Source organism: Ailuropoda melanoleuca, chromosome 16, assembly GCF_002007445.2.
Source record: "Ailuropoda melanoleuca isolate Jingjing chromosome 16, ASM200744v2, whole genome shotgun sequence".
In the NCBI taxonomy this organism is placed as follows: Eukaryota; Metazoa; Chordata; class Mammalia; order Carnivora; family Ursidae; genus Ailuropoda; species Ailuropoda melanoleuca.
The window spans coordinates 16,879,326-16,894,132 of record NC_048233.1 but is presented as its reverse complement, the minus strand read 5'-3'; the positions used below and the strand labels follow the sequence as shown (position 1 = coordinate 16,894,132).

The 14,807-nt window shown below is 35.4% G+C and overlaps 1 protein-coding gene across 2 annotated transcripts in view; it reads right to left on the bottom strand.

Annotated features, from left to right (window-relative positions):
* Window positions 1-14,807, bottom strand: part of PIK3C2G (phosphatidylinositol-4-phosphate 3-kinase catalytic subunit type 2 gamma) — a 358,071-nt gene that overhangs the window by 184,710 nt on the left and 158,554 nt on the right. For both annotated transcript variants that reach the window (XM_034645915.1, XM_011228226.3), the window contains 2 exons: window positions 10,585-10,678; window positions 7,182-7,276 (listed from right to left, as the gene is read on the bottom strand). In XM_034645915.1, coding sequence (XP_034501806.1) covers window positions 7,182-7,276; window positions 10,585-10,678 — 189 coding nt within the window. The remainder of the gene's footprint in view (window positions 1-7,181; window positions 7,277-10,584; window positions 10,679-14,807) is intronic.

Sequence of the window (14,807 nt, the reverse complement as noted above, 5' to 3'; positions counted from 1 at the left end):
ATCTGTAAGTCATTTAGCTCAACTTCTCCCGACTACAGAGAGCTAGGGAATTCTATTTCTTAAAAAGAGCAAAAGTGATTATGAGAGTATCAATGGGAACTTATACACTTAATATAATGACATTAGTACCATATGGCTTCTTCAGGACAGTATGACTTGATTGTCTGCTCTTTTAAGTACAGTAGTCAAGATAAGTTAGCCTGTAGGCAGTATAAATGTATGTGGTATGATTATTACTTTCATTCATTCAACAGGTATTTATTCAATACCAATTATATGTGCTACATGCAATATTCTGTGTTAAGGACGGATGATTAAGATAGGGCCTCACAATCCAGAAAGGGAACATAGGGTTTCATCCAGACTAAATCTAGTCTCCCCTTCACAACTGAAGAAAGAATCAGATTTTGTTCAGATAGCAAAACCTTCAGGAAGGATGACCAGTTTAGGGGTATATTCTGAATATTCTAAACCAATTAGGTAAGTCATTTCACCTGATTGCCATCTGATCAGGTGATTGTCTCAGGATAATATGAGACCCAATTCTGGCAAATGATAAAGGAAGTTAGCTCTGCTATGAAGTTTATAAGAAAATTTTTCATGTTGAAGAAGGATCAGCCCCTTTTCTTTTGCTGCATAGTGTCCTGTATGAATGTGATATCACCTGTGGCAGTCTCCTTGTAACCATGATGTGAACTGGATTAAAAACGAGTAAACACACTGAGGATGAGGCAAAGAAACTGGGTTTATGACAAAATCGGTGAGCTGCTGCGATAAAAAACTCTGGAACTGCTCTACTAATGAACTTCTTGTTATGTGAGATTATTAATTTTTCATATCGTTTAAGCCAGTTAAATTGGCATTTTTGTTATTTGCAGCCCAAAATATCTTAGAAAAAAGGTAAATGGTGAAGTAATCAAAGTATGTAATATGCTAAGAATTGTATCGGCAGTGTGTACAAGGGCTGAGACATCTTCAAAGAGGATAAAAATTTGAGCTGAGTCCTATAGGACTCTGTGCAAACAATAGGGCAACTGCATTTCAAACAGAGAGAAATACCATGTACAAAGCCATCAGCACATGAAAGCTCTCTGGAAATCTGAATAACTACTTGAGAATAGAAAAGACTATGTTCAGATGCAGAAAGTCATATAAAACAGGGGTGGGAAGCAGGCAGAGTTGAAATCATCAAAATCTATTGCAAGGTCATATTAAGGAAGAATAGATTTTTTTTCTTCAACAGCTAAAAATTCTAAACTCTACCAGCAAGAAAGAGCTGATTGGAATTATGGAATTATTCTAGCCAGCTGTGGGTTACCTTGGAACTAGAACCTACCTTATGAGTTAGAGATCAAATTGTATTACATAAAGATTACACCAAGAGCAGCGTGGAGGATGGATGAGCTGGAGGTAGGTAAGAATGGAAGTGAAAAAAAAAAAACTGAAAAATAAAAACAAGAAACAATTAGAAAGCTGTTGTAATCATCCAAGTACTGAAGGCTTGAAGTAAGATGCTAGCCATGGAAATAGAAAAGGTACAAATTTAAGACATACTTATGAGAAACAATAGTCAGGTCTTAAAGACTGTCTGAATGAGGAAGGTTGTTGGGTAAGAATAATGCCTCCCAGATTTCCTGTGTTGGATATCTTAGTAGTGGCTGTTAACCAGGATATTGCAGATAAAAAAGGAGGTTTGGACATAGTGAGCGCAAGGACTGAAAGAGGAGAGGGTAGGGATATTTAATTCAGTTTTGGACCTCTTGGGCCAAGATACCTGTTGTCCACCATAGCCACATAAGTAAGTTAATAATGAGCCATCTAGGTAAAATGGTTTAAACATATACCCATAGGTTAAATCTCTTGGAAATACTTACAGAATTGTTGGACAGAAGACATTTTTAAAGGATATCTGCCAAAATGATGATTCTATTCAAGTAGTTAGGCAATAGTCTTTTTTGTCTAGTGAGATCAATCTTAGTTTTTGAAAAGAAAGCCAATTAATATATGTAAGAGCAAGTACTGGTTTTCCTTCCATGTCCTCTTTCTCTAAATTTGATGATCAAATTTCTTGAGTCATCTACATTGTTTTACCTCTGTGGCAGACACTTCTCTGGATTTACCAGATCAAACAGCATTTTGCTTCTGTATATAGATATATACATGGTCCACTTTCCTATTTTCCCTTGCATCTAGTAGGTGGGGTCTTGTTATTGACTTTTGACCTATGTAATGTAGGCAAAAGAGGTACGTGCTCCTTCTAGACCAGGCCCTTGAAAATACTTTTTTTTTTTAATAATTTTTATTTTGTTATATTAGTCACCATACAGTACATCCCTAGTTTTTGATGCAATGTTCCATGATACATTATTTGCGTATAACAGCCAGTGCACCATGCAATATGTGCCCTCCTTTTACCCATCACCAGCCTATCCCATGATACTCTGGGTTTCTTTTTTAAAATCTGGATGCAGGTACAAGGATTCTGGTGAGAACTCCAAATTCAGGGGATGACTGAACCATAAGATGGAAGCTTGGCAAGTCCCATCAATGTGCTGATACAGTCCCATTCTGTTACCAGTCTAGATCTTTCTCCTGCTCTTTAGGCTTCTATATCCAATTGCTTACTGGGTATTTTTACTTTGAAGGAAACTAAAGATGGATTTTGCTTACATTTTATTATTGCCAAGTTCTGGCCTGGACTACAGGAATTTATTTTCTAACTCATTTAACTTGATGAAATGGGCTGACTTGAATTTCATTAGCATTATGCTGGCTTAATTAAATAGTGTTTTTGAGAAAATGGAGTCTTGGTTTTATATAATAAGTACTGAAAGATAAGTACAAACTGAGTCTACTAAGGAAATTACTCAGGAATTGTTTTCTTATCACTCATGGTTTAATGGTAAACTAAGAGAACAAATTTAGTGTTTTAGGTATGAATCAGGAACTACAAAAGAGAAATTCTGGGAAAAACCTACTATTCCCTTCAAAATTCCTTCAAGTATACAATTTTTTTGGTGCTTCCTGCACATGCCTATTAATTAATATTATAAAGGATAGCAGTTTTGGATTATGCCAACACATAATGGCAAAAACTTTGAGTATTAAATATAAAGATCTCATTTTGGGATATTGTTTTCTCTTCAGTTTTGCATTCAAGTTAAGGAAAAGCCATCACTTTAGTGTACTCAAATGAGTTCCTAATTTTTGATAGAAAAACAAACATTTTGTGAATTCTTCCAAGCTGTACTTTTCTTAGAAGTAGATGTTAAATTGGAAAGAGACCTGAATTGGGTATGAGATGTCATGAAAAAATATTTTAATCTCAATTCCTTAGCTAGGTAGATGATTGTCATTGGATGAGTCACTTAACTTGTTGAAATCCTTTCTGGGTAAAAAAAAAAAAAAAAAATGCTACAGTAGTTGATTCCTAAGGTTCCATTTGACTCCCAAATCCTGTAACTCCATGGGTATTTAACAGTCTACTTATTTTGGAAGCCAAATTCAAATATTACTAGAAGACAAAGATAATTACTAATATTCAGGTCATATTGAGGAAGAATAGATTTCCTTTTTGTTGACCATATATCTTGTTGGCTAAAGTAAAGCTGTAGTCTCACTGACAAACAGTGAAAATTAAGTAGTATAATGCTGTTTTTTCAAGGCCTTAACCCAAATCTCCAGCATAAACTATGACAGAGGAAGACTGATATTATTATAGGAATACCAGATTACTATCTAAGGAAGCAGTGATATAATTGCATTTTGTTGTTGTAATGAAAAATTGCTGGAGAGTGGATTAGAAAGTTCAGTTCCCGGGGCGCCTGGGTGGCACAGCGGTTAAGCGTCTGCCTTCAGCTCAGGGCGTGATCCCGGCGTTGTGGGATCGAGCCCCGTCAGGCTCCTCTGCTATGAGCCTGCTTCTTCCTCTCCCACTCCCCCTGCTTGTGTTCCTTCTCTCGCTGGCTGTCTCTATCTCTGTCTNTCTAAAAAATAAATAAAAAATCTTTAAAAAAAAAAAAAAAAAAAAAAGAAAGTTCAGTTCCCAAAGGCCGGCTCTGGTGCAAGTTCCAACATTTGAGGTCAGTATGCATGCACAAAATGTTCATTTTTTTTAACTCTTTACTTTTTTTTTTTTAACAAAATAAAAGAATTCGAAGAGGAAATAATTTAAATTAGGGATAAATTTAAGGTGGAGCTTTGTTCCTGGCTTTTGCATTGATTTGAGGTAGAACTTTATATAAGATCGTAAGGTTCTATTTTCATATATACTTAATACAAGAAATAACACAAATGGTACAAGAAAATTAATTTAAAATTGCATTCTGTTTTTAAAAATCTTTTTATGAAGGGGTGCCTGGGTGGCTCAGTTGGCTAAGTGTCTGCTTTTGGCTTAGGTCATGATCCCAGGGTCCTGGGATTGAGACCCGCATTGGGCTCTCTGCTCAGCAGGGTGGCTTGTTTCTCCCTCTCTCTCTGCTGCTCCCCCTGCTTGTACTCTCTCTCTGTCAAATAAATAAATAAAATCTTAAAAAACAATCTTTTTATGAGAAGAACTATATAAAACCCTTATCACATAAAATAGAAATAAAACAAAAAACCCAGCTGTTCCTATATTGTGCCTTAACTAGAAAACTATGCTAATGGATTTTACAGATTATTGCATAAAATGTAAAGTTTCTTAAAAATACCCATCACTTTTTTCAGGTTGGTTGAGGTAGAGAGTAGCTATTGTTAGCTTAGAAAATTGCTTATTGTAGAGATTTTATCCTGTGCATACTTTTCTGAGAACAATAAGGTGAAAGATGATTATAAGAGATCAATATTAAATGACAGCAAGACATAGCTTTCCTTCATAAAAGAGTGAAGCAATAATTTATTATTCATTACATTGTGAAGGTAAAAGGTGAGTTAGTAGTAATATAACGATTCTAGAAGGTAAAGGAGAGGCTTTAAAACCTTCTATTGATTCTGTATCATGCATGCTCTATTACACTGTGATAACTCCCTGAAGTACAGCTCTTTGCTCTTTCTTCAGGGAGTGTTTCAGATCTCAAAGTAGAGACAGCATTTACCTCCTCTGTGTATTCATTTGTATGCCTTCATCGGTATTTAACTCTGGCAGAATTGGAGTGCATGTTTAGACTTTTTTATTTACTTGATGGCCAGCCTTGCCTCTCTACCTTGTGGTTATATTTGGGATGGATCACCCTAAAATGGACAGGATTTGTTGTCACTTTTCTCCTTCACATAGCCAGTGGGCTCCTCCCTGCCCCTGGCTGCTAGCTGTTGTGTTGTTAGCCTGTGAGCTTGTTTCAGCAAGGACTGTTCTGTTTTATCCATAATAGTTCAACAGTGTCTAGTATCTCAAGGTTTGTTACATAAATGAACAAATGATCATCTAATTCATCGTGACCATTATGTTCTGAATATATATATATTTCCACATTAGAAAAAAAAATTCTGGGAGGGAACAATATTTAACCTAAAGTAGTGACTCACTGATGATAGAATTTCCGGCATCGGCTGAGCCGTATTTAGGAGGAAGGATGAGAGGGAGGCCAGGCTGGGGCATCTGGTCCATAGGAAGACCTGCGCCACTGTCGCCTTCACACAGGTTAACTCGGAAGACACAGGAGCTCTGGCTAAGCTGGTGGCAGCCACCAGGGCCAATTATAATGACAGATATGAGATCTGCTGCCACTGGGGAAGCAACGTCCCAGGTCCGAAGTCGGAGGCTTGCATTGCCAAACTGGAAAAGACAAAAACTAAAGAACTGGCCACCAAACTGGACTGAGTGGACGCTGTTGAATTTCCTGTACATAAAAGTAATAAAAAGTTCTCTTTAAAAAAAAAAAGAAAAAGAAAAAGAAAAGAAAAAAGAAAGAAAGGATGAGAGGGACAGGTGTGACTTCAATCACATGATGCAAAATTTCCACATTATTTAGCTTTATTTAGAGTAGTCCTTGATTTGAGAAATTTGAGAAATTGAACCAAAATTCTAGATAAGTTTAGGACAGAGCGTTTAGAAAATGAATGGTAAAATTTTGCATTATCTCGATTTTATGAGTGGCATCTTACAGCTCATAGGATTTGGTCCTTCAATGCCACTGCCACCTTGGAAAGGACTGGCGGTGACAGAAATCCCATTGCCTTGTCATTCAGGACCAGCAGACACTGATGCAACAACTTGTTCTTTGGGCCCTAATTCCTGATTTAGGTTAGTCCCTGACTTCTGCTCACATTCTTTCTCCAATCCAGTTTTGACTTCACGAGTGATACCAATTGCCTAATACCTGATTGGGTCAATCTCCTGAAATTGCTCTAGCCTTGCCAGCTCCGGTTTGGCATCAGGCCTGATTGACTGTTCAAGCAGCCCTCTTCTGCCCCCTTCTGTCATAAGTCTGCATGTGCACAGATGGGCCCTGGTAACTTAGTCCTAGTTTTCCTGTGAGAGCAGATCACCAAATGCATCCACTTAAGCTCCCTTAACAAAGTAGTAGCTGATTGAAAAACTAAGAAGAATAAGACTTCATTCAAAGCTTGATGAAAGAGTCCATTCAGTGAAGGGCCCAGGGCTAGTCATGTGTCTGATGCCTCCCTATACTAACATAGAAGAGGAAAATGTTCTGCTTTTTATATTAGACATTTGAAATGAAAACGAACATCAAAATAAACATCGGTGCCTAACAATTCCTTGTATCTCCACTTTACTATAAAATCTTGAGTTTTTTTCATAGGAAGAATGATGTCAACATGAGGAACATTTCTTGAAGCAGAAAAACATACTAAAAAATGAGATTCACTTTTATTCCTATTAATTAAAGTTCTTCATTAGCAATTGAAGCTAGTAGATGTTGTCTGCCATATATATGCGAGCGCATGTGCTCTCTCACTCTCTCTTAAAAAAATAATAAAGCTATAGGAAAGATATCATCCAGATTTAAAATTCTGATTGGATTCAAACAGCAGCAACTGTACAAAAGGAAGATTTTGAAGATGATGACAGCTAAATTATACTCATAAATAAAAATAACCTTGACAAAGACTCAAATTTGGCTGAACTTTAAGTGGAGGTTTATATCAATTACAAGGTAAGAAACCTACTTCTTCTAGAGTGGTCCCACAGAGAGAAGTTGACAACAAAAAAAGGCATCCTATCCTATTTTAGTTAATCTTACCAGTAAAGACGATGGGCAATCTGGATGCTTTGCAATGATCGGTGCAATAGGAGTTGTACCAGAGGACTTTCAAGGTTCCATTCAAACTTGACAGCCTGAAGTAAGAGATATAATTAATTTACTCTTCTTCTCAGTAACAAAATTCTAGCAGAATACAAAGGGGCTTAAGAGGCTTATGAAAAGACAAAGGAAAACAGCATTAACATTGTAACAAAACGTTAAAATTATATTTGATATTTGATATAATAAGATAACCTTATTTGCTGGTGTATAATAACATAGCACATACACATCACAACTTGGATTTGTGTAGTCTCTTTCTTATTTATGCTTTAGTATCACAGGATAATAAATAAGAGCAGATGGTCGGTGGTGTTCAACCATGCCTAGGAGGAGAATCCTGGCACACACAAAAATACATAGTATGATCAGTGTCCTAGATATAAAAATGGCATTATTAAGTAGTAGATACTTTTCCTCTTCGGGCAATGAAATTGATGCACATTGAAAGCCAATTGATACATCAGTATTACCCTGAAGAACCTGAAACTTTACTTAGAAGTTTCAGAGCTAATTGGTGCCACCCTAGCCCACCCCTCCCCAAATCCTTTCCCTCATCACCACTGTGAACAGCTCTTTAGGATTTTCTAGGATACCCAACCTGGTGGAAAATACAGACAGTATGACAACCCCCAATATCCTTACGGACCTAATTCAGATTAGGTACTCGGCAGGGGCTTCACCGTCCACAGGCAGTACCTGGGCCCCATCATCATCCCAGAAATCTGAACATATTTGAAAATGAAAATGAGGCTCTCTTCAAAAAAATTTCCATCCCTGTTTAAGAGGCAAAGCTTCTATCTTTAGTTGTTCAATAGCCATTTTAAGTCACACCCACACACCCACACACACAGAGTTTAAGCCAGGTTTTATACCATAGTACAGACAGCAGACAAAAGTAGGCAGTACACACATTCACATACACACCTGAAGAAATACCTCAATATGCTGACCATCCTCAAGGATGGGAAAGTTTATGAATTCCTAAGGTCTCAGAGTGCCAAAGTTGATTTTAGCAAATTTACATAAACTCTTAATGTTGTCTGAATGTATAAAGACCATAATGTATGTTCTCTTAAACTGCAGCCATGGCTTGCTTTCCCTTACTTGCTAATGGTGCGCTAAGTCATGCTGATGCCCTAAGAGCATATCATATGAGCATATGAGCAAGAGAAGATGTCTTAGAATTTACTTCCATGTTTGTCTTTTTAGCTTTCCTTTTAGGTTTCCCCATTATTTCTTCTTGAATAACTACTTGTTGCTCTTAAATTGCTTCACTTGTTTTCAAACTCCCTGCATCACTCTGTGCACTGGTACAATTTCCCCCTAAATCCTACCTCACCATCTAGGAGGTAGGCAATATTTCTGGTGCACACTGCATTATTATGAACTGTTCTTGGAACCTACCTACACGGTGTTGACCTGTGGTTTGCCGTAACCTCTGGGTCTGTGTCTTAATTGCTTTCTGGCTATGAACAATATGTTCTGTTTCTGTTATGGTCTTGGAGTCCTGTCTTATTTCTTTAATATATCCTGCATAACTCTAACAATATAATATATAATAAAATAACGTACTTCAAGAAAATAATCAGTAGGGTAGAATTTTTTGTTTCAAAAGTTTTTATGTGTTTGAAGTTTCAAAGTCAGGGGAGAGCATGGAAGTTTAATGGTAAATTCTATAATAAAGGTTTTGAAAATTCTTCCCAGTTTTATTTTTTTTTAGAGTCATTTCTTTCCATCTCAAAACACTTTATAGTCTTCATTTTTAATTAGGGAGTCGTTGCAGCACTTCCTCATTTTACATCTGTGTATCTGTTATGTTGGGTTCTGTGTGCACCTTGTCATATGAATTTGGATTTGCAGGTATTTGGCTCTCAGCGATATTCCTGGTGCCAAGTGTATTGCTTATTTATTCCAGACTGCCGTTTTCAAATGGGTTTAGTTTATACAAAGTTTTGTAAAAACTTACTTTTTTGATTTAGGTTAGATAGAGCATGCTGCCAATACTCATGAATAATGAGATGAACAGTGTTCCTACAAGTTTGATTAATTTTTATTTTCATACAATATCCTGATAAGTATAGAAAAATCACAACTATAAAAATCGGTAGAAGTAACTATGTGGTATTTTATTAACTATAGTAACTTAGTAACTATATGGTATTAGTAACTATATGGTAACTATAGTAACTTTGGTAACTATATGGTATTTTAAACCAGCTTTCACTTTAGGAGTCCTTGTGCAAACCATGTGCAAAGCAATATGGTATTTCAGTCATTGATAGGTGTTTTCCTCATTAATCTCAAAGTTCTCTGTCCTAGGGGCACTTGGGTAGCTCAGTTAGTTAAGCGGTTAATTGTCTCACTTCAGCTCAGGTCATGATCTCAGGGTCCTGGAATCAAGCCCCACATCAGGCTCTGTGCTCAGCAGGGAGTCTGCTTCTCCCTCTGCCCCCTTCCCCCTCCACCCTGCTTGTGCTCTCATTCTCTCAAATAAATAAAATCTTAAAAAAAAAAAAGTTCTCTTTATTAAATGTTCAAAAACTGAGGCACTTGGCATTTAAAATAGCTTGTAATTACAACCTGACCTTTCAGATAAGAAAACATCGGAGTTAAAAAACAAAACAAAAACCGAAAAACATAAAGACCACTATATTAGAACTACTATTCAGCCCTCATTACATTTGTCAACTTGGGAAAACAATATTATTTGTAGTTCAGATATTCAATCATTTACGTGGCCATTAGCAAGATGTATGGTTGTTTATATTTCAAAATATTCAGACTAAATCAGTCTTTGCTCATATTTCTATATTTCATTTATTTGGCCATATTATTTTCTAAAATTACTCCAACATTGTGATATTTAATGTTACGGCTACAATGCAGTATCTGTTGGCAGAATTCAGGTATTATCTTATAAAACCACTTTTATAGATTTAAGATCAGTGTTAGAATATTCTAAGGGAAAGGCAAGAAACATATTATGAGGAGCTGCCTAGCAAAAGACTATTTTCTAAATACCATTCATTTTATTTTTAATTATTCTACATAGTTAGATGAAAAGATTTCACCATCGGTGTTTCTATTTTTTCCCCCAGTTCTAAATAATAATACTTTTTAAAAATGTCCCCTTTTGTTCTTATAGACCTTTTTTGTAACTACCAGTTTGGGCTAAAGAATGTTTATGTTACCCATGTTGACACATGAGCTATTATTTAGTCCCTGGCTTGCCAAATTACAATACCACTTTTATGTAGTCTACTGTTGACTTATTGGAAACTCTTTTTAGAGGACTATTAGTTAAAATCCTAGAATCCTTTGGAAACTCTGCTGTTCTTACCTGAACTAGTTGTGGGAGATATTCCAGTAGTTCATCATTCAAGAGGTTGTCTAATTGTTGAACTGCCACTTTACGAATTTCTTGATCTGGAAAACTAATACAAAGTAAATATATCTATTAAGCTACCAATGGTATGGTGTAATCCATGAGAAATACCAGGGAGAAGAGAGAACGAATTCCACCCCCAGCACATAAGATAAAATCATAATCTCACAACCAGTTAAGAAGATTATCAGCACCAAATTATTACTCTCTCATTCTGTACTCCAATGTGGACTGCAATAAAAAGCCTTTTCAACTAGATTTTGGAAACTTGAGTTTAAGTCAGAAAAACTGCCAGCCTCCTTGTCTATAAAAGACTGTAGGACATCTAAAATCTTTTCTAAAGTGTATGAAAATCTTTGCTTATTATTTAGCCATGCATTTGTTAAGTAAATTATTACCAGCTGGAGACCTGATTGTTTATATGATTAAAAATGGGATATAATATATTTAAATGAGTTTTGGCCAGATAATAATGAAAAACCAGAAATCTAATAAACAAAAATAATTTAATAAGACTAAATCTTACTAGGATATGAGGGTCTTGAGGGTAACTGTGCCTTATTCATTTTTGGGCTGCTATGTCTATTTTAAGATTTAGCACCCATTAGACACTTAATAAATGTTTGTTACTGAGCTTAATTTATGAAAGTATTTAGCATTTGAATATCTATCCCCAAAACAATTAATCCTCAAATGGGCTCCACAGGCTGCCATCATCTTGTTCATCGGAAGAATTAGATTCAATTATCTCCAAGCTCCTGGGAAGTGCCTAGAGATAACGTTTGGCACCACAACGTTTTGACATGCTTTTGACATACTGCTTTGACATGATTAGATATAACTGGGGCTTTGGCAAAAACAATTTTTAAAAAACAAGTTTTCGGAAAAAATTGATATGTGTAATTTAAAACTTGAAGGAACTACTTATAGTAACTGATTCAAACTGATTGAAAAACAAGGAAATAAACAAACAAAGTAAAAAATCCTTTTGCATGGAAACAAACTGAATGCTTTCAACCAATCAGGTGAGAGCTCTGAAGATTGGCTCCTAACACTAAGAAGGTCAGGAAACTTTAGACTCTTTAATGTCCAGTCTCTTCAGCATATCAGGTTACTGAAGGGTGAAATGAATACTATACAGTTATGGTGTTAAGGAAAACTGGTTTTACTTAGTATCTCTCAACTGTCCTTCATAGCAGTTTGAAATGCAGTGCTTAAATGTAATGTTTTACATATTTTTTCTTAAATTAAACTGAGTGCTTTAATTGCAACAAAAATTTCACTTCCACAGTTAGTCCCTCAAAGCCTTTATTTCTGACTTGCGAATACTTTTCCAATAATTTTCTCCCTTTTAACAATCTAGAAGTAAGACCTACTAAGAACTATAGTCCAGACACATCTCATGAAGTACTACTAAGGTCAGAAGATCCCAGCATAGCATCAAGTGCAGGTGGAGAGCAGAAAGGGTGCAATAAAAATGCAAAGCTAGAAGAAGGTCAGCTTGTTGTAGCACACTGAGACTACTTTCTCCTAACTAAATGTGATTGATTCTAATTTATTGCTCTCAATTACTAAACCATTTATCTGAAGCCTGTAGACATCAAGGTCAGTTTGAGGACAGTTTGAAGTCTTAGAGGGAATAGTTACTTGGAACATTTTGCTGCCTAAGTGATGACTTAAGTCAGATGCTAGTCACCCATGCTTTCTTTTGTGCTTATTTTATCTTACTGATATGAAGACAATAGAGAAAGAAAAATAGAAACAAACATCACAATAAAACAAAACTCTTTAGTGAACACTATATCTCTAATTATGTATTTGTTTCCAAATACTAGAATGCAAACTCCATGAAAGCAGAAAATTTTCACTGTTTTGTTCATGGATGTGTCCCAGATGCCTCCAGATTGGTGAATATGCTCTACGTATATGTTTGCAGAATGTCTAAACTGAATTATCTTCCCATCTAAAACATCTCTACCTCTAGACTTTTCTCCTGTGGTCTGCATTACCTTTCTCCAATCATGTAGGTCTAAAATTTTGAGTCATATTTCCCCCTCTTTTGCCCTCTTCATTGAATTTTCCACCCTTTCCCATCTGTCAAAATTCGATTCATCTTTGAAGTCAAAACTCAAGGACCAATTTACCTGGGAAGCTGTTCCAGTTACTTGGTAGCCCCCTGTAGAGTTTATCACAGCCTTCTCAGTGGGATTCTATATTATGTACTTGGTTGAAGGCAGGCTCATTCATAATGAATCCCTGATATAAGCACAGCAGAATAATAAGTTCCTAGTAGTCTCTCATCTTTATATCTAATCAGTTGCCAAGTTCGGTTGGCTTTTTTATCCTAATGGTACTCTAGTATTATGTCTGTTCTTAGTTTCTTCCGCAACTAGCTAGTCTAGGCCATAATTATCTCATGCTGGTACTAACATTTTTCATAGTAATAGCTTATACATTTCCCTAAATTATTTCTAAATTCATTTCTCATAAAACACTAAATGGTTTTCTATTTCCAATGTACTTCTCTTAGGTCCATACTGCTTATCTAGATAGCCAAGGCTAGACGAACACCAGATTTTTCTCCTACTGTAATCCTGAATAAACTGCTTTGGCTTACTGGTTATTTTACTCTGAAAATGTCATGTGCATTCTCACCTCTGTGAGCACTGTAACCCCCACTTGGAACAGCTTCTCTTTTCTTGCTAAAGTTTCAGTCCTCCTTCAAAATGTGGATCAAATCCTCTTAAAGGATTTTAAAAGACTATCCCAATCTTTATTAATCACTTCTCTGAACTCCAAGGGCACTGACTGGCTGACTCCATTGGGCAATTAGGATATGCTAGTGTTTATTAGAATTTATCTTTTATTATATATGTCCCATCATTCCTCAATTAGTGAATAAATCAACTGAAGATAAGAATTGTTCTATCCTCCTCTTCTTCTTTTTTAATTCTTAGGATTTAGCACCATGCTCCGTATATATTGGGTCATTAATAACAATGCATTGATCATGATGATAATAATGAGAAAAATCATACTATTGAGCCCATTTTATTTCTTGCTGTGCTCTGAAATAATTTACATTGGTAGCAATAGATTTAACTCAAGAATACCACTTATGTAAGTCCCAGATTTTTAAAATTTGTTTCCCCTTGGTCAAAAAAGTGAGAGAAAAACAAATCTGAAGGTAATGAAAAAGAAGGATGTATTATTCTTTTTCAGACTCCTTCAGGAATAGGAGAACAAACACTAGTTACATCTGTACAGCCCGAAAGAAAAAATTATATATTTGTATTAATATGTGGAAATGCAGGGAAGAACATTTTCACATGTTAATGGAAAGGAATGGATCTTTTTATTCACTACTTTTGCATGAAGTTTAGGAATAAATTGGAAGAGAAATTGCTAAGAGACTAACCACATGACATCCTGGGATGTGACTAAGGCCTAACAACAGTAAAGCATATCCAAATATAACTTTCATTTGATTATTTTAGGAAGAGTTGGCCACATTAAGAGAGACGTTGGCAGTGTTAGCGAAGCTCCTGGGAAATGTGTTCCTTCATACATTATGGCAATATATAGCAACATGTATTTTAAAAAATCTTTAAAATTTGATTATTCCTTGTTCTAATGATTTACTTCAGGGAATTTATCCTAAGAAGATCATCAGAGATATGTGTGAGGACATATATAATTGCAAATAACATAAATGTCTAAAATAAAAGTTAAATAAGCTATGACCATATAATAGAATACACACAGTCTAAAAATATTGAAAGAATATTTAGTGATATAAAAATACAATGAAAAATATATGCAGTATAATACCACTTAAAAATGTGCATATTTCTCCATAAGTTTGACAAAAATATGAGAACATTAAAAATATTAATACCAAATATCTGGAAATTTCATGGATGATTTTAGTTTTCCTTTTTAAGCTTAATCTTTAAAGCTTTTCAAACTTTCTATATGAAAGTTTCATTGGTTACTAAAATATAATGATTTTTAAAAAACAAGGCTCATTTAACTAATTATGAATATACATGAATACGTGTAAGTTCACTAACAGCACTAGAAAAAAGCTCCAAATCATATGTCCCTTTAAGAATAAGCATCTTTCTGTAAAAGAACAAGTATTATATTTTTTTGTTTAACTTAAAATATTCTTTTAG